General features: G+C 41.5%; 4 protein-coding genes across 6 annotated transcripts; 3 read left to right on the top strand and 1 right to left on the bottom strand.

The window, feature by feature from the left end:
* The first annotated feature begins 2175 nt into the window (after nt 1–2175).
* Nucleotides 2176–3123, top strand: LOC115369721 (P2Y purinoceptor 13-like). The gene has a single exon (XM_030066390.1). The coding sequence runs from the start codon at nt 2176–2178 to the stop codon at nt 3115–3117; it is 942 nt and encodes a 313-aa protein (XP_029922250.1). The 3' UTR covers nt 3118–3123.
* Nucleotides 3124–6489: 3366 nt separating this feature from the next.
* On the top strand, nt 6490–9248 carry LOC115370188 (P2Y purinoceptor 13-like). Its single transcript, XM_030067093.1, has 4 exons — nt 6490–6545; nt 7337–7538; nt 7640–8029; nt 8237–9248. Exons 2-4 carry the CDS (start codon nt 7356–7358, stop codon nt 8705–8707), a joined length of 1044 nt encoding a protein of 347 aa, XP_029922953.1. The 5' UTR covers nt 6490–6545; nt 7337–7355; the 3' UTR covers nt 8708–9248.
* Nucleotides 9249–12917: 3669 nt separating this feature from the next.
* mfsd1 (major facilitator superfamily domain containing 1) lies at nt 12918–24472 on the top strand. 3 transcript variants are annotated; one of them, XM_030067089.1, is made up of 17 exons: nt 12918–13156; nt 13341–13393; nt 13930–14042; nt 14160–14202; nt 14319–14386; nt 15136–15244; nt 15400–15502; nt 16076–16174; nt 16568–16679; nt 17967–18023; nt 18632–18788; nt 18988–19085; nt 19222–19334; nt 19463–19510; nt 19809–19875; nt 23496–23601; nt 23868–24472. In XM_030067089.1, exons 1-17 carry the CDS (start codon nt 12988–12990, stop codon nt 24063–24065), a joined length of 1713 nt encoding a protein of 570 aa, XP_029922949.1. In that variant the 5' UTR covers nt 12918–12987; the 3' UTR covers nt 24066–24472. The 3 variants fall into 3 exon arrangements, with proteins under 3 accessions (XP_029922949.1, XP_029922951.1, XP_029922950.1); XM_030067090.1 differs by having other exon boundaries at nt 12920–13156; nt 23824–24019; XM_030067091.1 differs by lacking the exons at nt 23496–23601; nt 23868–24472 and adding an exon at nt 21518–23304 and having other exon boundaries at nt 12919–13156.
* Nucleotides 24473–24589: 117 nt separating this feature from the next.
* LOC115369720 (P2Y purinoceptor 3-like) lies at nt 24590–25582 on the bottom strand. Its single transcript, XM_030066389.1, has one exon. The coding sequence runs from the start codon at nt 25580–25582 to the stop codon at nt 24590–24592; it is 993 nt and encodes a 330-aa protein (XP_029922249.1).
* Nucleotides 25583–26349: the final 767 nt, after the last annotated feature.

The raw sequence follows: 26349 nt of genomic DNA, 5'->3' as shown, positions 1-26349 counted from the left end.
ACTGAGAGTTATGCTCTGCACTGTAGACAGTGCTAACACACACACACACACACACACACACACACACACACACACACACACTAGTCAGTAAGAGCATGTTGTTTTCCCTGCTCATAATAGAGAACAAGGGCATGTAGCTCTTGAGTAAATTTATGAGTTGTTTGTTTCTGTATCTCCCTTTAGGTTAAAGGATGCAGGAAAGAGTCACATTTGATATAGTGCTTATAGAGAGCACATTTTGTACTCGGGTAATTACAAATCATACCCAAGAACGTTCATGTCCCAACTCGTACATTCATATGTCTGCATGGTTCGGTTTGTCTTTGGATCAGAGATGGTTTCACCCAACACCTTATCACTTGTTGAATGATGTGTCAGTGTTTTTTTGATGACCTCTTCCATGTCATAATTTGTTATTGAATATAGATGAGAAAACACAAGAGAAAGTTTAGTTTTCCTAAACATTGTTCCTTAAAGATCTGACCTTGGAGGAGGTCTGACCTTTTTGTAAAGCTTTCCCCAGCCAGGCCTGGTGATATCAAAACATCACAGATCTCTGTATAGAGCGTGAGACTGGGCCTGTTAGAGCAGATATGATGCCGCCTTAGGAACTGACCTCTTTAAAGAGGTGAGGGGTGCATCTGCACTGTCTGCATGTAGAGGATTATTTCTCTCAGCTTTGTATCTAAGATAAGATTGCTAAGCCATTCTCAAAAGATACGTGAGTGTCAGGGAAAGTCCCAGGCGCAGTTCCTCACATCATGAGACGTTTGAGAGTGTCTTGCAGTTTAGATACAATGCAAACAACTAACTTCCACCACAGAGTGGGGTATTGATTAGATTTGCATCAGTTCTAAGTAATGTATTGTTGAACAAGAAGTAAGTGAGTAAGAAATACAGTGTATTAGTTTTTATATAAAATGGTATTGTCTATCTTTTGAAATAGAAAAGTTACTTGTATACCGTCCAAATAAGTCAGTAGTCTCTATTCTGTTCATGCAACCTTGATAGCTTAAAAATACCACATTATATAATTTTTTCATGATAATTATGATTTAAATATTAATCTGTGTGCTTATGATGATAGAATACAATGAACTGGATGAACAGATTGCCTCGTGCACAGCCGGTATTTGCATCAGGTGCTGGTCGGACGCAAGAACATCTCAGTGAAGATAAGAACTATGACCAACCATCACGGTTTTCTTTTCTTTTTGTTTTTTTCTTTTCTTTTTTTTAAGAATTTCAGTATTTTTTTTTTATCAAATGTGAATCTTCTGACAAAACCCGTGACAATTTTTCAAAAACAACAAGAGTAATAAGAATTACTCAGAATTTCCCATGATTTAAACTGAACTAGAAAGCTGACTCGCGTCTAGGATGAGCTGAATTTCTTTAGAAACATCAGTCCTACAAATGTGGAACTGACAGTCTATCTTTGCTTAAAAAAATGTGTCTAGTCCACCTTTGCTAAAAATATTGAAACAATGAAATGAAAAAAAAAATGAAAACTGTGTCGGCTGGTTATGTGACCTGTATGCCTTTATCACACCTGTGACTAGTCAGTTTTGTTGGATCGAACCAGATGAAGCAACGGGCGAAACACGTTGTTCACTCCCAGTAAAGTTATTTCAGTGTGCAGTAGTTAATTTCTGTCTTTGTAAATAAATTGGGTTGGCATATCACATTAAAAAAAAAAAAAGCTAAGATTGGGTTTGCATATCAAAAAAAAAAAAAAAAAAAAAAAAAAAAAAAGCTAAGCAAACCTGAGTAACACTTACTGGTAATTTTGGTGAGACTGATGCAACTCTGTTTCTTGACTGTGGTTTTTGCCATCACCCAGCTGGCGCCATCTGACTGACAGGTGGAAGTGAAACAAGCAAAAAAGTACCCTCACAGTTGAATGCTGCACAACTACAGGAATGAAATTATTGATGATATTGAAAGTAAACAAATAGTTCCTCATTTTTCATACTTTGCTGAAAAACATTTTCAGATTCAGGAACATGTCTTCTGGTAAAAGTGGAAGAGAACAACCACAAAAAAAAAAAAAAAAAAAACATAACTCATCTTGTGTGTCATCTTGTGTGTTTTGCCAGTGGTTTAACATTTTCCCATATTTTTTCATTATTATTATTATTAGCATTATTATTTCATTTTCTTGCAGGTGCAGTGATGGAATCTAATCAGACACTCAGTCCTGCTCCAAACTGCCCCAGCTTCAATCCAAAGTTAATGTTTTCTGTCACAGTTCTTTACTTAGCCATGTTTCCCATTGCACTGGTGCTTAACGGCGTGGCGGCCTGGGTTTCCATACACCTCCGGTCTACATCTTCCTTCATGGTGTACCTGAAAAATATAGTAGCTGCTGATCTTTTCATGACCTTGACCCTCCCAATTAAGGCTGCAAGTGACCTGCCCGGAGCATCGATGAGGTTATACGTGCTCGTCTGCCGTTATTTCACCGTCATTTTTTACAGCTGCATGTACACGAGCATCACTTTGTTGGGCCTCGTCAGCGTAGACCGCTTCTTCAAGATCGTCAGACCCAAGATGATGTTTGGTCAGAAACTGCTCTTCAGTAAAATGATGTCAGCTTTCGTTTGGGTGATGTTGTTTGGGGGCACGGCCATACCAACCATAGTTTTAACGAACCAATCCCCAGTCAACATGACAGGAGTGACATGTATGTCTCTGAAAGGACGCGATGGACTTAATTTCCATGGAAGGATGGTGATTTACCTGAATGCTTTTTTCTGGTTTGTCAGTGTGGTGACTGTGGTTTCCTACATTTGTATTGCCAAAAAGGTCATCCAGTCTTTCAAAAACTCCGGGAGCACCAACAACCAGGGGAAGCAGAAGACCAAACTACGTGTCTTCCTGGTGCTGGCTGTGTTTTTCGTCTGCTACGGACCGTACCACCTGGTGAGGATCCCGTACACTTTCCAACAAGTCAAACCTGTTGGCACCTGCCTTCACTTCAAGTTTATCAAGGAAATCAGTCTTTGGCTTGCCACAACAAATATCTGCCTCGATCCGCTTCTCTATGTCTTTTTGTGTAGAGAGTTCAGGGAGAAACTGATGTCAATGATAAAATGTGTGGCTTCACCATCCTAAGCGGCTTCATCAGGCAACACTAAAGACTCTTCACCGTAGACAAGACGCTTACAGGGTGGTGATTTTCTGATTTTCATCTATGTCATGTACATTAGTGTGCCACAAAGTGAGCTGAGATTTCTACATAAATTTCAAAGCAAGGTCAAACACCAGATTAATATGGCCTACATTTATTTGTAATTGTTACCCACTGTTTGCTGTTTCTGCCCATACATGCTGAAACAGTGCTGTGGTGTGCTATCGCGTGCAAGTTGTGGCTCAGAGTAACAACTGATAACCTCTGACAGGAAACACAGCAATAATGAACAGTCTGAGACAACAAGATGATTTTATTTTTAATGCCATAAAAAAAAAAAAAAAAACATGCAATGGTGGTCTTGACTGTTGCTGAAGATTAAAATAACACTGCAGCTGCAGCACCACAGAAGATAAATGCAGAATCATTTTTGTTTTTGGTTCATACTGAAGTCATATACATGGTAAAACAATACTGTGTATGTGTAAAACGCCATGGGGTACACTAAGATAATTATATATATTTAACAAGAAGATCAAACATCAAATTAATATGGCACACATTTGTTTTTAATCGTGTTACCTACTGTTTGCTGAAACTGCGCTGTGGTGTGCTATCGTGTGCAAGTCGTGGCTCTGAGAGGCTCTGAGAGGCTTGGTGACAGGAAATACAGGAAGGATGGAGAAGATAAACAGTCTGAGACAAGAAGATGATGTTTGCTGATTTTATTTTTAATGCTACAAAAAAAAGCATATAATTTTATTTTTGATTGTTGTTGAGGTCATCCAGCGTTACTGATTTTTCACATCATACATATACAGCTAATCAATCAACAGGACAGCTCCATTAGGCCTACAAAGACAAAAAAAAATGCTTTGAACAAAACTTAAAGTCACAATGAAAAAGCATTTTGAGAGCTTCCTCAGTTTGATATATTATGTTTTAATCAGGATGTTCTGGATAGACAAAGAAACATTATTTAAAACTGTAAACCAAAGGGAGGTCAGTTAGGGGGAGAAGGCAGTCGATGGAAGGGGCATGATTTCCTGAAGTTATGATGCTTTTATTGGCTGAAATTTTTGTTCATGCTTACTTGAAGTCGCCATTAAAGTTGCACTGTCTCCAAGGACACAGAAATAATGGGATTTTGATACGTGTACAGTATTTAAAGTGATAGTTTGTATTTTTGGACATGAAGTTGTATGAAATCCTCCCCAGCAGTGCAGTGCATGAAAAGTTTTTTTTTTTTTTTTTTTTTTTTTTTTTTTTTTTTTAAACTTAAGGTCCCCTGGGCAAAGTTCTGGCCTCCTGAAGTACTGAAAAAGGTACTTCCAGCTCCTGGTGATATACATAAGGCCTTCTCCTAATGTATTTCACCAGTTTCCTGTCACCGACTATCCTCTTCGACAACCTTGGCCTCTTGCAGTCAGTTTGAGCAGCGAATAAAGATGGCAAGGATTAAAAAACCTTAGTACACATTTCATCAAAGAGGAATATGTCCCCACACAGGGAGGGGAAACAGCATGTGTTGGCCTACTCAAATCTGTAATCTTTGTAATGGAAATTTATTACTATTTTGAATGCACCTTGTTTTGAGAAGCAAAACTTTTTATTTTTGTGAACCCTTGGAAAACTAGCCAGAGGTTCCTATCAGGAGGCCAGAACTTTGCCCAGGGGACACCTGAGCTACGCTGCCGGGGAGGATTTCATACAACTTCATGTCCAAAAATATGAACTATCCCTTTAAACAACAACAACAACAACAACAACAACAACAAAAAGTAAATCACTGAGCATTTATTTTTTAAATAGCTGTATATTCTAGTATGGAAAATTAGCTGAGATGGGGGAAAAAATCATTTCATTGTAACAGTAAAGAAGATTTATATCGATATGTCAACATAGCAATATATGGAATAAATAAATAAACAAGTAAATAAATAAATAAAAACTCTAAGTCTTTATTTGTGTATTTCTTCTAGCAGAAGTGCATTCAGCTGTGAAATAAAGAAAGATTGTCAATGTATTAATCAAATCACACATTTAACAAGAAAGTCATTATCCATTTTTCTTTTTTTTCTTTTTTTTCAGTTTTCCATTAAAACTGTCATTCCCTCCAGAGTTTGAATCCTGCAACCAAAACCTTGACTGCTGGGAAATTTCCCGTATTTATGAGGATAAAGTGTTGAGGAGCGATGAACATTTTCTCACAAAATTGCAATTATCTGCTTATTGCAACTGAAGTTAAAATGTTAGTTTTTATGTGGAACACAGGAAATTGCAAGGCCTTGCAAGTGAGGGGACGGGAGGTAATATATGTCACTCCTCCAGGCACTGTTTCCCATCAATCATAATTCCTGGTCCACATCCAAGCAATATCTCACAGGAAATCACGTTGTGCCGTTCTCAGAACACACTATTTTTGTCAAGATAGCACAAAAGGGAATAACAGTCAATGAGAGCCAAGCTTCATCTGCCTTGTGTGTAAGGGAATGTTTAAAGTCTCACGTTTACTCCATGGCGTGTTATATTTTTCAGTAGTTACCCATTAAAAAAAAAAAAAAAAAAAAAAAAATCACACAGATACAGGTTTATTGTATACACATTACACAAATCACATTGGCTATACATTTCTGGGTTCAGCTTGTTTATTGTAAATTATGTGATGTTATCAGTGCATCTCACAAGCAGCCAGCTGTGCAAAATGCATTTCATACTCACCCACCAAAGCCACAGCTGTTTGTTTCTCATCGGTTGGTTCCACTTAACAGTGTGGCTTGAGCACAGGAAGAGAAGCTGTGGGGTTACTGGGGGAGGCTACTTGATGGAGGGAGGCGCAGTGGGTTGCAGACGGTCTCTAGATGTGGTTCAAAAAATGAGTCCGTGTCTGTGGTGTGTTTGCCCGTAAGCAGCCACTGACACTGACGCAGGCTAGCGGAGGCAAGGGGGACTGGCACGGAACAGAACAAACCTCTCAGCACACAATTGGAGCAGGAAGCGAGGAAGGAAAGGGTCTTTCACCCAGAGGAAGACTGGCAAACTCATTGGGATTGTGACAAGACAGCCACACATTAGCTCCAGAGACCACCCATTGTAACAACATCAAACGTGTGCATAGAAAGAGAGAGAGCGAGAGCGCGAGAGAGAGAGAGAGAGAGAGAGAGAGAGAGAAAGAGAAAGAGAGTGAGATTGAAACTCTCTTAGATAGGAATTAGTACTTCTTGGGAAACGATCAAGAGAATTGCTACAATCAGCTTTTAAGACAGATTGAAATGTTTGCCCTGTGGCTTATTATAGGACACAGAAAGCAGAATTGGACATCTCACTTCTTCATTTTTTAAGAATACTTTTGATTGCTTTACTCATTAGACTATTCTTTACATGTGCCTAAGAAGATAAGGATACTTTGGAGGTAAGACTTCATTATGGGAATTAAAAGTATAACCTTTGGGTACCAGTCTAATAGGCTGTGTAGAAAGACTTAATTTGTGTAATTCCTCTTGTAACAGTGCTAATGAACAGAAGTCTACACACCCTAAAAACAGGCTAAACTTTGAGAGTATGTGTGGGTTGCCATAGCACCTGCTCCAGCACTGAATGTTATTCTAAGCAGTAAAGGTTTTCGATGTAAAGCCAGCACACTAATCAAATGGAGTGGCATGTTAGTGACAAATACAGGAGCAGAATTCAAAATGAACACATGGGTAGCTGGTGGAGGCTTTGGCCACTATTAATTCTGGGTATCTTAACGTTTCTGCCAGAAGACTAAATTGGTGATCCTACCATCATGAATCGGCACATATCGGATAGCACTTCTAAAACTCTTGATTGTCTAGAGTCAGGTCTTACACAGGATTTATTCAGTTCGCATGTAAAAACTTTTTTAAGTTAGCTGACACTGAAGGTGACAATGTTATTATTCGCTGGATCTAAATCCAAAAAGACGGCTGATCCCTTGGAGCAAACCCTTGTTATGGGAGGAACAAAACTGCATGAAAAACACATAGTGAGCTATGAGCAAGCTATTTTCAAATAATTTCAATGAGACCTGGTACACAACCAGCTCAGCAGCCAAAAAGCTGTAGGCTTTCCACATCATATAGGTTCTCCTAACATTGTTTTACAGTGTCCTTTGCTTTCTCTTCTTCTCATTTCATTGCCTCAACTAACTCTTTTTTCGTCTCTCTCTCTCACTTCTTCAAGGTCCACTAAAATTCTGAAAATGAACAGCAGCCTGTCGAATACCTCCATCAAGTGTGTTCGAGACACCAGTGTGACAGCTGTGGTTTTCCCTTGTTTATATAGCATCCTCTTTATAGTGGCCCTGATACTGAATTCCCTGGCTGCATGGATCTTCTTTAATATCCCCAGTACCTCTACATTTGTGGTCTTTCTAAAAAATGTGGTAGGTTTTGTTTTGGAAAATCAGATATTGTCACCAGGGCAGAGCAATGTATGAAGTTTAAAAGAGGTCATGCGATTAATTCAAAAATCCCTCATTAACAGGTGGTGGCTGACCTGCTCATGACCTTGACCATCCCTATGAAGGTGCTAAGTGATGCAGATGTGGGCTCTTGGCGTCTACGTGCCGTATACTGCCGATACTCTGCAGTTCTTTTCTACATCACCATGTACATCAGCATCCTCTTACTGGGCCTCATCAGCCTGGACCGCTACCTTAAGATAGTCAAGCCCTTTGGGAAATGCGCCTTGCAGCAGGTCCGGGTCGGTAAGATCTTGAGTGCAGCTGTCTGGGTGGTAATGTTATCTCTAGCGCTCCCCAATGTCATTCTGAGTGACCAACCGCCCCGGCTTTCTGGAGGGAAATTGAAGTGCACCTCCATGAAGAGCAATGCTGGCCTGCTCTGGCACGAGGGATTCAACTATTTCTGTCAGGTAGCAATCATTTCATACACTGCGATATCTCCAAATTTAAATATTGTCCTGTACTCCTATATAAATACTATTATTACAATGTTGATACAACACCCAGACTTTTTATCACCCAGTTCCAACTGATCAAACACTAAAGTCATATTCAAGTTCATGTGACATTTGAGCAAATGCTTTGTTGAGTGTCGTGTTGATGATTCTTTCGTTCAGGTGGTGTTTTGGGGCACGCTGGCTCTGATGGTGGTGTGCTACACCTTCATCAGCAGGAAGGTGTATGAGTCGTACAAGGCCTCCAAGAGCAGCTCTAAAGCAGCAACCCGCAGGACCAAAGCCAAGGTCTTTGTAGTGGTAGGGGTGTTTTTCATCTGCTTCGCCCCCTTCCATTTTGCCCGGGTCCCGTACACCCTGACCCAAACCCGGAACAACGCAAATCACTGCCGGGCACAGAATGCACTCTACATTGCCAAGGAGACCACGCTGTGGCTGTCAGCCACTAATGTGTGTTTAGACCCACTCATCTATGTGTTCTTGTGTAAGGTGTTTAGGAGACGACTGACAGCCACACTCAACCGCAAGCCCCTCCCACAGGGCACCCTGGAATCTCCAACGGCAACCTCAACTCAGCAGGAGATGTCACAGATAGTTCACAGCAACAGAGCACAATATAAAGACTCACCTTAGCAACCCACTGGACAAATGACAGCCGGACACAATCTGTAACCTTAAGTGTCTCATGCAATCAAAGGCAAGATAAAACACTGCCTGGAACAATGTGGCTTGTAAATAGCATTTTATTTAGATGACAAAATTCTGAAACGGATGCAGAGTCACTGAAATCAATCAAACGGAGAAGCACTCTGTGAGATAGAAAATGGGCAAACGTGTCCAGAGGCAGTATAAAGCGTCATACCAACAACAGCTTATGGGCTACCTCACTCTTGTGCAATGCCATATAATAACTGCACAAGAGAACAGCACAAGCATTCTGGTACAGTTTATACTAACCAAGCACTTCTGCACTATGTTGCAAAGTCATGCAATACATCTCCTAAAGTCTGCATTCTATCATTTGCCACTTCCTTCTCTCTAATCTTGTTCAAACTGCACTTTCCCTTTGCATGACTTCAGCAGAATGGGAAACAACTTGACAGTACTAACTCTGTAATGATAGGACCAATGACTGAATGATAACAAAATGAGCAGGAAACTAAGGACTGCAATGGACCCGCCGATGCTTGCTGTACATTATGAATAATATAATTCTAATTTAAATTATGTGCTATATATTAATATTTAAATATAAATCATAGTGTCGATATTTTCTATACTGATACCACATAACTGCATAGTTTGCATGTTGTATACTTTTAATTTAAAGGTTTGTGACTCAATGAATTTGAATTAAAGCACAGTTATTCACACCTTGTAAAATATTGTGTGCCTTAAGATTTAGAGGTGCTTATAGTAACTGTCACTAGCGGTAGTATATTTAATAATATAATTAGCAAACTGGGTAAAGTCTGTTCCCAAAAATATTGACATCTATGAACTGTGCACGTTTGAGTGAAGTAACTGAGCTCAATTGTACAATGTTAGTCCCAACTTGAAGCTGAGCAACAAAACCTCGAGTTAAGATTTTCACACCTCATTGAGACCTGAGTGAGTTTGACCAGCAGAGGGCAGTAGATCATATACATGATCCTCATATGGATAGATGAGCCTCACACTGTGAAAAGTGGCATTTTAAACTTGAGTTAGACAAAGAATCAGTTAAAATGAGAGAATCAGACTCACCTTTTGAAGGAAATCTTTTTGAGTGTCTTGTGTAGGCTAAGCTAAGTATGCCTCTGCAATGCCCAGTGCCAAAGGACCAGCAGCAACCATTGAGGATGAATGGCCTTAGTGAAGGGTATTACCTAAACTAAGTTTATCTGCCATTTTAGGTTGACATAAATCTTGGTGACATAAATTCACGGTTCATGTCACGGTAAGAGGTCTCAAACTGATTTATGCTGTAGCCCGCAGTGTAAGGGTAGAGCCTTTGAAGGTGACAAATAAGCAGGCTATTTTTGTTTATTGTTTATGATAGTCACTGACATGGGGGCCATATGCCTAATTTACCCACCTTTTTATTTATCAGAGCATTATAATGATCAGTAACTGAAATTAAGCACTTGAACAATATGCAGGGACATTTAAGGCTCACATGAACAGCCCATAAAGCCGCCAACACCGCCCAGCAATGCTGTAAGCACTGCAAGGATGTCGCCAATTTTTCATGATAATATTGCTATAGCGACTGCTTAATTTTTTAATCGAATACGGAAAGAAAAAAAATATAGAGAGAGCTGGAATAAATTGACTTTTTGTCCGACACTGCAACACCCTGGAGACGGCTTTGCGGACAGTCACAAACTGGTTCTGCAGGATTAATGTCACCTCCCACCTGATTTACGATCGTGTCTGCATGCAGGTCTGATTAATGTAATAATGAAATATGATCTTCCTCCATCCCACCCTCTGTCGTCCACGACACAGGTTGATATTTGGGCAGGAAATTAATGAGCTACAGAGCGGTCGGAGCGATGACTGGAGCCGGGGGAAGGACTGTTCGTCACCCTCAGATTAAATCCTCTGACAGATGACCCCGCAGGAGTGAATTATGAGAAATTCTATATGACATTCATGGAAATTAAATAAACCCTGGAGATAGTGTCGCCTAGCAGTGCGCACAGAAGTTGGGAGCGGAATAAAGGCGAGATAAATAGGGCTGCTGCAGCGGTGGGGGTTAACAATCGCAAATGACAGAGGATGTTTGAAAAGCCCTTCTGAGGAAAAGCTGGCACACATGACAGTGATGCCAGTAGGAGACCTGTGGTTCCCAGACTGTTTCAGGTCAGGAGCCCCCAGAGAGATGAGGCTTTCTTCCCTGGTGCATTGTGTAAGAAAACAACATGCATAACTAGTCATACTACAGCTTCGAATGAATTAGGCTACTGTATGATGTGGGGGAAAAATCATGGGTGCAGCTGACTGCTCAGAAAAGACTGCATGTTTTCAGACAGGGGTTCAAAGGGCAGGGGCGAGAAAATAAAAAGGGCACCTACTGCATGACAGGTGGTCCCACCAGCGCACAAAAAGCTGAGCTGTATGGACAAAAATATTGGGACATCCTACACATTACACCTACAGGAGCTTTTATGACATCCCATTCTAAATCCATAGGCATTAATATGAAGTTGGTCCCCCCCTTTGCAGCTACAACAGCTTCCACTCTGCTGGGAAGACTTTCTACAGGATTTTGGAGTGTGTCTGTGACAACTTTTGTCCAATCATCCAGAAGAGCATTTGTGAGGTCAGACACTGATGTTGGGCCAGAGGGCCTGGCTCACAATCTCCGTTCTAGTTCATCCCAAAGGTGTCGGATGGGGTTGCAATCAGGGCTCTGTGTGGGCCAGTCAAATTTGTCCACACCAAACTCACCTAACCACGCCTTTATGGAGTGTGCTTTGTGCACTGGGGCACAGTCATGCTGAAACAGAAAACTGTCCCCACAATGTTGGAGGCAGAAAATTGTCCAAAATGTCTTGGTGAGCTGAAACATTAAGATTTCCCTTCAGTGGAACTAAGAGGCCAAGGCCAACCCCAGAAAAACAAGCCCATAGCATTATCCCCCCTCTAGCAGGCGGTGGTTCCTAAATGCTTTCACTTTGCAATAATGCCACTTTCTGACTTGCTTCAACAGTGGCATCCTATTACATTACTATTACAGTACAATGCTGGAAGTGAGCTCTTTAGAACGGCCCATTCTTTCACAAATGTCTGTAAAGGCAGACTGCATCGCTAGATGTTTATTTTTATACACCTGTGGCAATGGGACTGAATCAGACACCTGAATTCACACTTTTGTCCATACAGTGTAGGTGGAATGAACTTAAGTTTTAACAACTAACCTAAAGGGTACTTTGGAAAATCAAAACAGGGACAGTGCAGATTTCATTATCGATTACATCAAAATGCGAGTAAGATGTTAACCTAACTTAGGCTACTAGCCCTTTGCAAAAAATGTATACCACATACTTTGCAAAGTATTTGGTGCCAGCCCTAGACCTTTGTCACAGCCTTACTTTGGGAAAACCAGCCCTACAGAACACCTTGAATGGGAGACTATAGAGCACTGCATGTGTTCTTTTCCACTAGTATTTTTTTCTCTCCATTGCAAGGGCACTTCATGGTGTTTTATCACTTGGAAGAGCATCTAAGAGGACTCCTGAGATTTCTTCATCAGAACGGCACCTATGGAACCTCACGTTTATCCCATTGTAAGGGCTCCTGTCCTATAGCAGCACATCACATTTTCTCCACTGGAAGCTTACGCATTTGGAGTTTCAGCAGTCCGTCAGTGCCACTACTCCTGGTTCAGTTTAGTTTTTCACTTTCTTCCCACATTTAACTAGTTTGCATGAAAAAATGGCAGAAAAGTCCGATTGGAAGTGGAAGGCTACGTAAGGGTTGCGTAAATAGGTATGTTTGTTTTGTTTTCGGGTCGAAAAATGACACAAACAACAACAGTTATCACCAGCTGCGTGGCTATCCCGGCCACTGGAGAGGTAAAAATAAAATCAATTCAGATGTTGTCGGTCAGAAAACACGCTCCAGCAACTTCTGACAGTGGTATGAAGTAAAACCGAGTGATGTCACAAATTACAGCGCTGAGTAAACGTTAGTGTTACAAGTAAAGTAGGTCTGTACCGCTGATGGAAACAAGACATGTGACACGGCGAGCTCAATGGTTTGTTTTTCTCCAGCAAACGCGGATCAGCGCGCAGGGCAGCCGTCCTCTTCCCTCTGAGCTTCCGTAGGTTTACCACGTGCCGTGCCGGGTCGGGTCATATGATCGATCGCCGACGCCTTCCTCGCTGCTGTCCGCTTCCCCCCCTACAACTCCCAAACAAACGAATATGGCGGATGTGGAGGAGCGACAGGGCTTGTTGGATGACGAGGATGATGTGTCGTTCTCCGGCCGGCGGAGCGCCACAGGCCCCGGCAGACCGATGTGGGCCATTTGCGACCCGAGTCACCTCCTGCACCGGATCGTCGTCCTCATGTTTATGTGCTTCCTGGGGTTTGGTGAGCAGAGGGATTGGCTGTAGCCTCCATAATGAGTGTCAGATTACTCAGAAATTGAACTCTCCACTGAAGTTGAATTGTGTGTGTTCTAGCCAAGTAGGCATGTTGACAAGTCGCTCATGTAGTACTGTGCAGTGTGGATAGCCTGTACCATAGTGCTCAAAGTGGATTTACTTTGTTCCAGGAAGCTACTTCTGTTATGACAACCCGGCTTCACTACAGACTCAAGTCATCCAGGTAACTTAACCCCTGAATAAAGGCAAAAACGTAAGAAATCCCAAGTGTTTCTTGCCTGTTACCCAGAGAATAGACACAGAGCCCAGTTTGTTAGAGATTTTTGTGCAGGAACTTTCATCCAAGAGTCTCTGCAGATGGGGAAATGGAGAGAGTCCAGTCAGAGCAATGAAATTAGTCATCAAACTGCTGCTATTATGTCACACATTTTGTTGTTAGTCTGCAAAGTGTAGCCTACTCTGTATTTCACACCTAAGGTAAGGTAAGGTAACTTTATTATCCCCGAGGGGCAATTTGTGATACAGTCAGCAGTTATTAATAAATAAATAAATAAATAAAAAACATACACACAACAACAAGCAAGAAGGAAAAACATGTCAAATGATGCTATTGAGCAGACCAGTGGTGACAGGAACAAATGAGTTAATAGCTCATAGCTGAGCTATTAACTCATTAGCTAATAGCTGATGAAAACTGAAAACCGAAACAGCTGGAATGATTTATTCACATGTGATGTCGTTCTTCCCTGACTGCACCAGGATATGAAGCTGAACACTGCAGACTTCATGCAGCTGTATGCGTGGTACTCCTGGCCCAATGTGATCCTCTGCTTCTTGGGAGGATTCCTCATCGACAGGGTGTTTGGGATCAGGTAGGAGGGCTGCCGTATGCTCAGCTTCATGAAACTGAAACTTGTGTGCAGCTGTTGTTGATTTTTTTTTTTTAATCCCCTCTTGGCCGATGCTGACTCTGATTGTCCTCTTTTCAGATTCGGAACCATCTTCTTTTCGCTTTTTGTCTGTGTGGGACAGGTAGGTTTAATACAGGTGTTGAAGAGTATAGAGTATACATTTTTTCAGGTCTATGTTGGAGAAATGGTTATGTGAAACTTTTCCCATGTATTATCACTCTTTTCACATTTTTACAGATAATATTTGCTCTCGGGGCTTTTGTAAATCGCTTCTGGCTGATGGAAGTTGGACGGTTTGTTTTCGGGTGAGAAGACAGCTTTGTCATTTTGTTAAAATTGATTTAAGTTAATACCATCATTTAACAACATTAAAAAGTGTACATTAGTGACTTAAGTGGTTGCATTTACATACTGGTGTCCAATTCCAGAAGCCCTTAGCTGACACACCCTTTTTAATATGAAGTTTGAAAGCTTCCCAGTTTTATGATTTCACATCAATGTCTTTTGCCAGGAAGAGAGAAAAAATGTTAAATTACAGGAAGCCGCATCAAAAAGTGTATGCATGAAACAGAGTGTTTGTGAGGGGCAACTGGTGTGTTACAGAGTAGACACAAAAATCTTTACTTAGAGCTTGGCGATATATATCAGTATTATGTAAGTATTGTCATATGAGACTGCCTGGGATTTTGGATATCGTAATATCATGATATAGCTTAAGTGTTGACTTCTCCTGGTTTTAAAGGCTGCATTATAATAAAAGGACACCATTTTCTCAACTTCTTAGCCTGTTGTAGCTGTTCTGTTATTTGCATTTACCTGTTTAGTCATCATATCCACATTACTAATGCCTGTCTCAAAAATCCCTTGTGTACGAATATCTCATGAAAGCACCAATAGTCATCTCTGCAGTGTCATCTCAATATCATGTTTAAGGTGTTCAGTCAAAGATATGGTGATTTTTAATTTTTTTCCCCTTATTGCCCAGCCCTGCTTAGGCTCCATGCTGGTCAAGCCTTATAGCAGCTTATAACATAGCTGTCTTTTTGCTGGGCAGGATTGGAGGAGAGTCCCTGGCTGTGGCCCAAAACACGTATGCAGTCAACTGGTTCAAAGGCAAGGAGCTCAACCTGGTGTTTGGCCTGCAGCTTAGCATGGCTCGACTGGTAAGCACATATCAAAAGGAATATGCTGCTCGGTCTGCTTTCAAATACAATGTAAAGCCTTTGCTTGATGATAATCGTCATCAGTGGGTCTGTTATCCAAAACATATCTCTGATAGAATGAGTGTAATGCTGTCCCCCTCTCTCCCCATCCCAAGGGCAGCACAGTAAACATGAACATCATGGGCTGGGTTTACAACCAAGTCGCCAGCCTTGTCGGTTCCTCCGGATACATCACACTAGGTGCATCACTCATGATAGGTAAAGTATGCCCGTAATAACAGTATAAGCTTTCTTTTTTTGCTAGTGGTATGTGCCTTTTGTGTCACTGAAGGACAAGAATTGATATTTACAAGTCTTACATTTTCCCACTCAAGTTACACATGCTGTATTTCTGTTTCTCAGTCAGAAATACTAGATCCGTTGTTACAGCTAATGGTCTTGGGTAACACAGCCAGTGCAGAGACCGAAAACAGTGGAAAGGAGAACTGAAAGTGCTGCTCGCTGTCATTCGTTTAAGCATAACAAGTGTCAGCTCATGTAGTTCTCTTCAGTTTTCCTCTGGGCTCTTTTTGCTTTCACTTTAGCTCAGCTTCCATTTGCGTGTTTATCTCCATTGCCACTATCAAAGGTTAACCTAAAATATGCCAGATACAATGAAGATATACTCAATTGAACAATAGAATGAACCAGCCGCAAGTTCTCCTTTTTGAACTTTTTGATAATCTAATCACCAAACTGGAGGAGATGAATTTAGTATTTGTTGTTTTCTTTTTTACTAGTCCATCTCTCTTCCTCTCTCTCATTCCCTGTCTTTCTCTTTTCTTTCCCCAGCTGGCTTAACCTGTTTATTCTCTCTAATCTGTGCCTTGGTCTTGGCTTTCCTGGACAAAAGAGCAGAAAAGATCCTCAACAAGGAGCAGGGCAGAACAGGTGAGGTATTCCAACATGAAGTCCCTTTTATCTTCTGTTTTTTTCTTCTTTGACCCTTAAAGTGCCATAACAGTTGACACAGTCCATGTTGACCTGAGCAGACTGTAAGGCCACATTGTGTTTTTGTTGTTATCTGCCCAAATTTGACATTCCGTCTGGGGCGTAATCTCTCTGTTCTCAGGCTTCAGCATTTTCTGTGTTGTTTCTTAGAGGTTAGCATGGGGTCTAATGGTGAATTTTCTTCCTGAGCGGTATTGACTTGTTATTGTCAGAGAAGCTGTGCCTCAGCAGATACAGTAGACTTGTCGTAGCACAACATTTTAGAGATTCCTGGTCTTTTTCACATGGTTAAATATCTGCACGCACTCGACCTGACCTGTGTGATCGCTTTAGGTGAGGTGATCAAGCTGACGGATGTGAAGGACTTCCCTTTCCCTCTATGGCTCATCTTCATCATCTGTGTGGGCTACTATGTAGCCATCTTCCCCTTTATTGGACTGGGACAGTGAGTAGTGTACCCTTGCTATCTCAAAAAAAATCTTTTTCCCAGCGGTCCTCTTTATTACTTTAGCAATACAGCCAAGATCCATCTTGTCTGTGTAAGTCAAGACAGGTGCTGTTCAGTCTTTTCCCTTCACATTTCCAGTAACAACAGCAGTATCTTACCGGGCAGTTCAGTGAATGGTATTACTTTGGTATGGGTTTTGAACATTTCTTATTCCTTAGGTTGTAAGACATGGCCAATTTGGTGATTTTTTTTTTTTTTATTATTACAACGTAATGATTGTTGTTGTTGGTGTTGTTGTTTTTAATACAGATGCTCCAATACAGTTTTTTTCCTTCCCGATATCGATTCTGATACCTGAACTTGTGTATCAGCCGTTACCAAGCACTGATCCAATACACCGCATTAAAAAAATGTAACAGCTGTATACTACTAATGTTGCATAGATGTGATATGACTGAATTTAAAGCCTTGCATACTGTACATATTGACTGTTTACTGGCGGGACATTCCATTGTGAAATATTGCCAAATTGCTGGCATTTTTTTTATAGTAGTTTGCTTTCTGCTGTCTTAAGAAACAGTGAAGGCTGTTTACATGCCATTTTTTTCTATCGAGGGGAAATAACAGGCTATATATATATTTTTTTACTGTGTTGTGTTTCCCGATCCCGCATTTTAGGCTGTGTTGGAGGCATTTCCGATATTGGTATCGGTATTGGGACAACTCTAGTTTTTAAGCGTTTCTTCAGTTTCATTTACTCAAATAATGCAGGAGATTAATTCGGTTAAGTGTCTGCTGAAAATATCTTGATTGTCACTCCGTGTGTGACTAAAGAATAGAATTCTCTCGCCAGATGAGATAATGTAATCCTAAAGGAAGGAGGAATAAAAGAAGGGCCCAGATCAAATTTGTACAGCGCCTGTGTCTGATGTAAGATTCAAAAGTGCAACCTCACAAAGCTGTGTTTTCATAGTACCTCAAAGGGAGGGCGAGATGGATACAAATGGGTTAGCAGAGAAAGAAACCAATTGAGCCTTGATGGGCTATCATAACCCACATTTCCTTCACTGAAAGGCACTCTCAAATCACTTAGCAACTGACATGGTTTTTCCACTGAGGGTCAGTGCTTACAGAGCAAATAGATGTTATGCAAATGGGGAGAAACAATGTATGCGATACTGTGCCACCTGCTGCAGGAGCCAGCTCACCATCACCTTAGCACTCTGCAGTGTGTCTCTGAGCCACACTGAGGTTTCCCTTCTCATTTTGTCATTTTGATTACAGGGTTTTCTTCATTGAAAAATTCAACTTCTCCCCAGCTGAGGCCAGAGCTATTAACAGGTAACTAAGATCAGGTGTAATACACTGTACACTGAAAACTCAACCTTAAAACCCTTAAACACTGTTAAACACCTGTTAGTGGTGCACCTGGCCCATTTTGTTGTTTGGTGGTTTGTCTTTTATTCCAGTACCTCTTTCTAGACTCACCATCCTGCACTGACATTCAGCAACACTGACAGAGAAAGAAACCAAGAGGCATGGCACCTTCTTATCAGCAGTAGCCTCAATAGATCAGAATGAAATGCAGGAATGTTCTCTTGGAATGGCCAAAAGGTGTTTTGGGAAATGTAGGAAATAAGTAACTGAAGTAGATAAGTCAGTTTGAGGGTAAAATGGGTCCAGCAAAATAGCAGATTACGTCACCTCATCAGGGAAAAAGAATTTGAACACACTGAGCACTGATTGATGCTGCAGTTGTATCAGTGTAAAGAGTATCTGAGGGTGGAATTTTTCTTTTTAAAAGCTACTAACATTCAGTTGCCATTGACCCTTTGTGCCCTCCCCCTGTTCTTTGTCCCTTGCTATCCTCTACCTAAATCTATTCAAACCCCCTCCCACCCCGACTTTATCTACTTCTTTCTCTCCCTCCATTCCTTTACCTCACCCAGTATCGTGTACATCATCTCAGCCCCGGCGTCTCCAGTGCTGGGCTTCATGGTCGATAAGACGGGAAAGAATGTGATTTGGGTTATATGTGCCGTGGTAACCACGCTCGCCGCTCACATGATGCTGGCCTTCACCTTCTGGAACCCCTGGATTGCCATGGTAACGCTTGCCTTCTGTCTTAGATGCTAGGGATAATAGAGGTTTGCATATAAGGTAATCAAGACCCTGTTTGTATTTTTATTTAAGGTGAAACTATGAGGTGCAAAGTCAGAAATGCACTAGGCCTTGACTAGATAGCAGTTGGAATATGTAATTGAACATATTCAGTAATGTGTGTGTGTGGTTGCTTGTTTTTCAGTCTCTGTTGGGTGTGTCCTACTCATTACTGGCCTGCGCCCTGTGGCCCATGGTGGCCTTTGTGGTGCCTGAACATCAGCTGGGGACAGCCTATGGCTTGTATGTATCTATAATGTATTTGTTATGACCTGAGCTTACATATATCTCTCTATTGTTTTCTTCGGTTGTATATTTACTATTTATTATCACTGCTTTTGGTTGAGAGTAACAATGATTTTCGGCCTCCATTCCCCAGCATGCAGTCAATCCAAAACCTGGGACTCGCTCTCATTGCTATGGCAGCAGGAGCCATCCTAGACAGCAGAGGATACCTCTTTCTGGAAGTCTTTTTCAGTGCCTGCGTCTGCAGTCAGTAATCTGTGTCTGTTTGTGTGTGCCGTTATCAGAGTACCGTCTTTCATTATCCTCTTAGACTGTTATGATTGACACAATCAATGATTCCCACATTGTCTCCACCCCCTCCTGCTTTCTTACAGTTGCACTCATTGCAGTGGTGATGCTATACTTTGTGGATTATCTCAGAGGTAAGAAAAAAAAAAGGCCGTAGCCATCACATCTTCACACAGCGCTGACGATGTGATGTAAGACTCAAGTGTGCCTTTGGTATTCTTCCGAGCCTTGATACCTCCCACTGTTCCACTTCTCTGCCTCTTTTATGGCTTATCTCTCCACATTGCCTCACATTTTCTCCACTACCCACTCTTCTTCCTTCCTTTTCTCATGTCCCATCTCTCGTCACAGTTTGTCACTCTTTTGCACATTGCTCTTTTTGATGCACTCTCACTCCCGTTTAAATCTGCCCATCTCCCCCTTGTGCTGCAGGAGGAGATTTGAACCTGTCAGCTGCAGCCAGAGCCAAACTCCAGAAAGAAAACACTTCAGACTCAGAGTGAGTAGCCTTGACCCTTCCTCTTCATCCCTCCTTTTCCACCCACATACCTAACAGCTAGTCAAGTGTTTTAGAAAGATCATGAAGAACCCACTCACATAGGTAAGTGGCATGGACATATTTTGGATAGGAACACATGTATCTGTTGCACTGCTCTACACGTTTGAGAGCCATTAAATTGCTCTGCATACGTCCTTAGCTGAACCCGCCGCTGTCAGTTTAATACAAGCTAACGCTGTGCACAGGTCTACACTGTCTTTGGTGTATTCAGTGACATAGTAATAAATCATTTGTCAGCATTTTAAATTTTTTCATGGTGAAATTCAGCATAGTTGTGGTGGTTGTTTATGTCCTAAGTGACGCCTGAATGATGTTCTCATTGCTCTTTGGTCCCACACATCACCCTTACGCCACATGACTCACATGTTGATGTTTAGCCAACCTCTTCACACTTACCTGCTCCTCAGCTTAGGACATTGGCCCTATGCTGCTGAATACTGCAGCTTTCCCCTGTGAAATCACTCAATAAGATGTTTAATACCAGGAATCCCAACCTGTCACGCTAGGGGTGCTCTGAATTGTTGAACTGAAACATCTAGACAAGCTGTAGAGAAAGTTCCTTTCTGCCTTGACATCTCTTTGAACCACTACCATTAAATATGGTCATTTTAGATTTTCAAAAATCATATAAGGAAATAGAGTATGATCACGTTTTTCCCCTTTCAAGCTGAAAGTTCCAGCAAATCAGTCCGGTCCTCAGGAGTTCTCAACAATTTTTAATTAGGATTGCAACATCTTATGTTGAGCAATCTGTCCATTTATATTTGTTTGACTTGATCCTTCTTGTAATTTAGGAAACATAATGACCAATGTGTGACATCTGTAAAGGTGCATTTTACATATCTAGGCCTGTTTGTAGTCACATGCCTTTGTCCATACATCTAACTTTTGCCCACAGTGAAGAGTTAGGCTACTGACTGCGATTATCATGAGAATTTTTTAGCAAAGTCATACCATTGGGAAAAAAACAGCATCTCAAACTTATCCTTCCTCCAGTCAGCTAGACTGCTCATGGCCCTGCCGGTAAAAAAAGCTGCCATGAGGAAGTGATCACTATTGTTATACATCTAGTTTTGATTTCCAAAGTTTGGAAAGCAGTATTTGTACTTCAAAAGATATGCAAATATGTTGTTTCTCACAAATTTTGAATCAGTGACATAACCTAGGGTGAGCAAGGCCGACAAACAGGCAGTATAGCCTCAAACAGTGATCAAATGACTTTGAGTCTCTACAGTTGAAAAATAGCATTTTTGTGTACCCAGTAGAAATTCAGTTTTTGTGTTGCTGTCAGTTATGATCTCAGTGTGCATTCGGTAGACCCGGAGACAGAGGGGAGGGGTGTATGGAAAGTGACAGGTTGACTGCCTATCATCTAGCAACAAATCATGTAGCTCTTGTGGTGTTAAAATGTGAACTTGAATACTTTGCATCCTTTTGCATATTGTTTTTCTGTGAGTAGGCATGATGGGCAGGAACTGAGGTTGCATGTTGTAATAACGTGGCTGAGTATATACATGTATAGCTGATGGTGTGTGACTCACAGGTTAACATACTGGTCTGTGCTGTAATTGATATTTTCCAGATAATGATGATGATGAGGGAACACACACATGGTGCTGGGCTTCAGAGCCAGCTGGCTGCACTGTCCACCCCAGAGCTGTCAATCAACTGCCATGGGGCGGGACTGCACTACTGACTCCGCCCAGTGCTGTCATCTGTGGCTCTTCCCACCAGAAGTCTGACTGTCTGGCCCAGGCTATTACATAATTGTGCAGTAATAGCTGCTTGTCTCCCCATCAACACACTGACAAATCCCAGCTTGGACACCACAGTCGCTCTCTGAGTTCACACACTGACTTAATCTTTTTCACTGACTCCACAGTGACGTTGTGTCAAACTTAACAGAGTTTTACTCTGTTGAAACCCAAGAAGAAACTTTATATGCTTCAAAAGTGTGTTAAAGTGTGTTGTAATTGTCTGAATTGATCACCAGATGAGACTCATATCCTCTGGAAAGGGCCTTAGACCCCTCCTTAACAACATAGGAATTCAATTTTAATGTGCTAATGCCATCTACAATATAGATTTCCTATATTCAAGTTGAATTTCTTTATATATATATACGAGTATGTTTTAAATTTATTTTTATATGTTTTCTTTCTTTGTAAATTGGTTTCTGCAGGAGTGTGTTACTTGCCTTATCATAATGATCAGTTTGTGCACATATCATTTGTCAGCATTCACAATAATTGCCAAACAAAACGTCCCTCTCTGGACTGCACCTTTTGCAAAGAGTGAGTTCACATTCGGTTTTAATCATATGCGTCATTGACCTTTTATGATGGTACATCTCAGGAAGAGCATAACTCTTTATTGTTTAAATCTTTATTGCTCAATTCTTTCATTTCTTAAATTCCTTTCTTGGCTCTCTGCTGGTTCTGGAGGTTCATAAAAATTTATTTTCTGTCCCACCATCAAATCGTACACTACCATAACGATTTAAAAAAAAAAAAAAAAAAAAAGACCCAAGAGGGACACGCTTTTGACTGCACTTATCTGTGTAATGACATTCACTTTGTTACCCTCAACTTTTTAAGACTCTAATTTATTAATATGACCTTTTAAAGATGACCCTACTGGTAACTTGTGTTAAAAAAAAAAAAAAGTAAATTATTGTCCAAAGATAAAATAGGGGATTTTAAGAATCAGTTCCACTAATCACTTTGTTTTTGTAGGTTGTGTTTTGCTCATTAATCAAACTCAGGTAATTAATTTGTTGAAAGCACTGCCTTGAATTGTTTATTATACCCACTCATTGTACCAACTCATCTGAATAGTTGCATGAGAATGGTCATGCACTCTGCTTTACTGTTACCACTTCTGTGATGTGGAGAGAGCTTTGTTTCTCTGTATTGCTGCTGTTGTCACAAACATGTAAATGCAAAACCTTCACCACTGCCATTTGGCAAATCAGTCTTCAGCAAGATATTAAAGGACTGGAAAAAAGGATAGTAAGGATAGTAAGATGGTCAATGGCACCAAGATTAAATGTGATTGTGAATGCCCATTTAAATTACTATAATATTAGTGGTACAGCCAGAAACAGGCCACTTTCTTCACCCACAGTTAATTTGCTCTGTGGTATTGGGACTGTGATGCAGTCTATGTATTCTGTCCTTAAATTGAAATCGGTTGTGTTAACCATCATGATGTTCAGAAAGCGTATTACGGGAAACACAGAAGATCTGTGTTATCTGGAAGATAGAACCACTATTTTCACATTAATTTTATTTTCTTTTTGTTTGAACAAACTGACTTTGGATACTGTGTTGTTCATGGAACAATGGCATTAAAGTGTTTTTTAAGGAACTTGAATTCTCAGTGATTTTACAACTTACATTGTCTTCTTTGATAGTTTTTTCATAATCAGTTTTGGTGATTACTCATTTGCTCTGCCTTGCACGACATCCTTTATTAAGGCTTCTGGTAATATTTACATAATTGTACTCATAACAGTGTTGGCAGTAGTGACGATAAACATTGCAACATTATCATTACAGGAATAAGAGGAGGACCAATAAGCTGACAGAGGGTGAGCTTGCTAGACTAAAACCCATGTCTGCCTTTGGCCTTCGCAACCGTTACCTCTCTAGGCTGGGAGCACAGGTACTTATGCACACACACAGAGATGGCTACTGAATTGACTGCATGATTACACATGATAGAAATTCATATCCATTTATATATTTATTTATTCAGTCTTTAATTGTAGCACCAGCAATACATGAACCTTTTTTTTTAATAGATCCTGGGGTGATTGGAGGGATACAATTCAACACAAATAACACTTATCTGTGTTACTGCAGTGCCTTTCCTCTCTCCTCCCAGCTCCCAGACCACTGCTCTACCCATCTGTCATCCCTTGCCCACAGGAGCGTTCTGAAGTGATGTGCCTCATTCAGCTGCCGACTCCTGCAAACACTGAAGCTGTGACTTTACACAAGTATGCACTAAAAAACAAAAAGGGTGCCTCCAGAGTGTCCTTTCTGAACTACAGACTTTCCTGCACTGATTTGGGGTTTTGTGAGTTAAACTGTTTTGTTTCCACAGAAATTATTTTTGTATCTTGAGTGAGTTGCCCAACATTTGAAAATATTGTGCCTTTTATAGTATGTGGGTAATCATTATATATTGTGTCGTTCTATTTATATAATAGTGAGCAGGTAGCACTTTGCTGCCTCGGGTGAGACTCAACCCTGTACAAACGACAGAGGGCACCAATTCCCTCAGTTGTTAATGTAAACCTAGGTTGCACTATCACTGCTTTTAATGCCTGTCTTTTGTAGTCTGAATATTTGCCAAATGCTTATCAGTTCAGCTTCTCGCCTTTGCTGGCTCACCCAGTTTTACAGCTTACAATAAGTTACTTTTTATGCCTTCATCTAAGGCTGCAGTCTTACAAGTAATGGGGTTTCTCGACATACTGAATGATGATAATGTACATTTTTAATATTTAAAACAATAAAACTAATTATTAAACACAGCTTGCAGACCACAGTATATAACAAGAAAGGGCTACACCACTGTTTTTATTGCCCAATGGGTTGTAAGAGCAGTCTCTGTTCATCCTGATGAGACCAGTGATGGGTGTCATCTATCCCCCGGACCTGTTTGTGCTGCCTGCATCCACCAGACACACGGCGGGATGGACTCTCTTGGTCCTGCGACACAGGCAGGCATGGATCTTCTTGCGGTAATGATCAGAGCCCCAAAAGTAGAGGAGAGGATTTGCACAGCAGTTGAGACTGACGAGAGGCTTCCACACTTTGAAGGAGATCATGACCACATTTAGGAGGTGACAGTCCCCAACCATGTAGACCCGCACGACCAGGTAGACGGTCCGAGCAATGTGATAAGGCACAAAACACAGCACAAACAGCAGGCACACAAGAAGGAGAGTGCGCAAGGACTTGTTGCGCATCTTTTTAGTCCTTGCATTAGTGATGCCTTCCGCGGCCCGAAAATAAAGCACCTTTATCATAGAACTATAGCAAATGACAATAACGAGGAATGGTACCAGGAAACCAACTGTAGTTAAAAACATGCCATAGGGGAAATAAATATTAAATTGTCTGGGGTCAGTCATTTCAAAGCATACAGTCATGTTGTTGATGAACCCCGTGTGAGCAAAGACCAGTGTCGGTAATATTTCCGCCGTGGCCAGGACCCAAACTGAGCCTGACGCAAAAATGGCCAGTTTCTTGGTCCTGAGTCGCAGGGCAGCGATGGGGAAGCACACCCCGAGGAAACGGTACACGCTGACGCAGGTGAGGAACATCATACTGCAGTGGAGGTTGGTCAAAAAGAAGAATCGGACTGCTTTGCAGATGATGTTGCCGAAGGGCCAAGCATCTCCCATGGAGTTGCTGATAATAAGCGGGGGCAAGGCCAAGACGTAGAGGAGGTCTGCCACGGCGAGGTTGGTCAGGTAGACGACCGTGCCGCTCCAGCTGCGGGTCCGCCAGCACACCGACCACAGCAGAGCCCCGTTCAAGCTCAGGCCCAGCACGAACACAATGCTGTAGGTCACCGGTAGTAGGATCCTTTCATAGTAATCCGACACGGGACAGAGATGGAAGTGCTCCATTCTCGTGAGTCACCAAAGTAGACCTGTCACCCCTAATTCCCAACTAAGTGCAGCACATAAAACGTTGAGCTTAAAAATGGACTTAATTAATACCCCATCAATCTGCAGTGCACCAACCCAGTGCTGCACAAGGAGGACGTGTGCTCAGTCATTAAAAAATGCCAAATGCTCAGGTGTTTGCTCAAGTTTTGCGTCCCTCCTATTCCCAGCCCACACCTGTGCAGTGTAAACCATTACAATGGCATATCTAGGATTTGAGTAAATAGATAGACACATCGTGAGTCATTTCAAAGGTTAGGTACAATAGGCTGAGATAGGCGATTGTCCTTCCCCAGAGGGAAGGCGCGCGGAAAAATTAATGCTGTGATTAACGTTGATTGCCAAGTGAAATGACACCCTCGGCGCGCGCGGTGGGCGCTGTATAAAACGCGCGCAGGCTCAGCATCTCATTGGCTGTAAGCGTTTTCCAAGTCTGGTCCCTCTCCGGCTGCTCCAGTCTCAAAGTGTTCACTTCACTCTGCCTGACCGCGAAGAGAGAGCCCGCTATGCTGAGGAACGGCGCTTACAGGTTAGTCTCACCTGGCAACACCATGTGAACCGAGTGACATCAGGCACAAAGTCACAAAAATTGCATTCATGTAAGATAAGTGATAAGCTCCGGTGTTGCTGCTTCGACAGCACAGTGTGGAGGAATCCTGTATCACGCTGCTCTCGGCAGTTTAAATGGATACAGCCTGTTAACCTGTAGACGCTTAATGCTTATTTCG

Source organism: Myripristis murdjan, chromosome 13 (assembly GCF_902150065.1).
Source record: "Myripristis murdjan chromosome 13, fMyrMur1.1, whole genome shotgun sequence".
NCBI lineage: Eukaryota > Metazoa > Chordata > Actinopteri > Holocentriformes > Holocentridae > Myripristis > Myripristis murdjan.
This window is presented reverse-complemented; position numbering and strand designations above follow the sequence as displayed.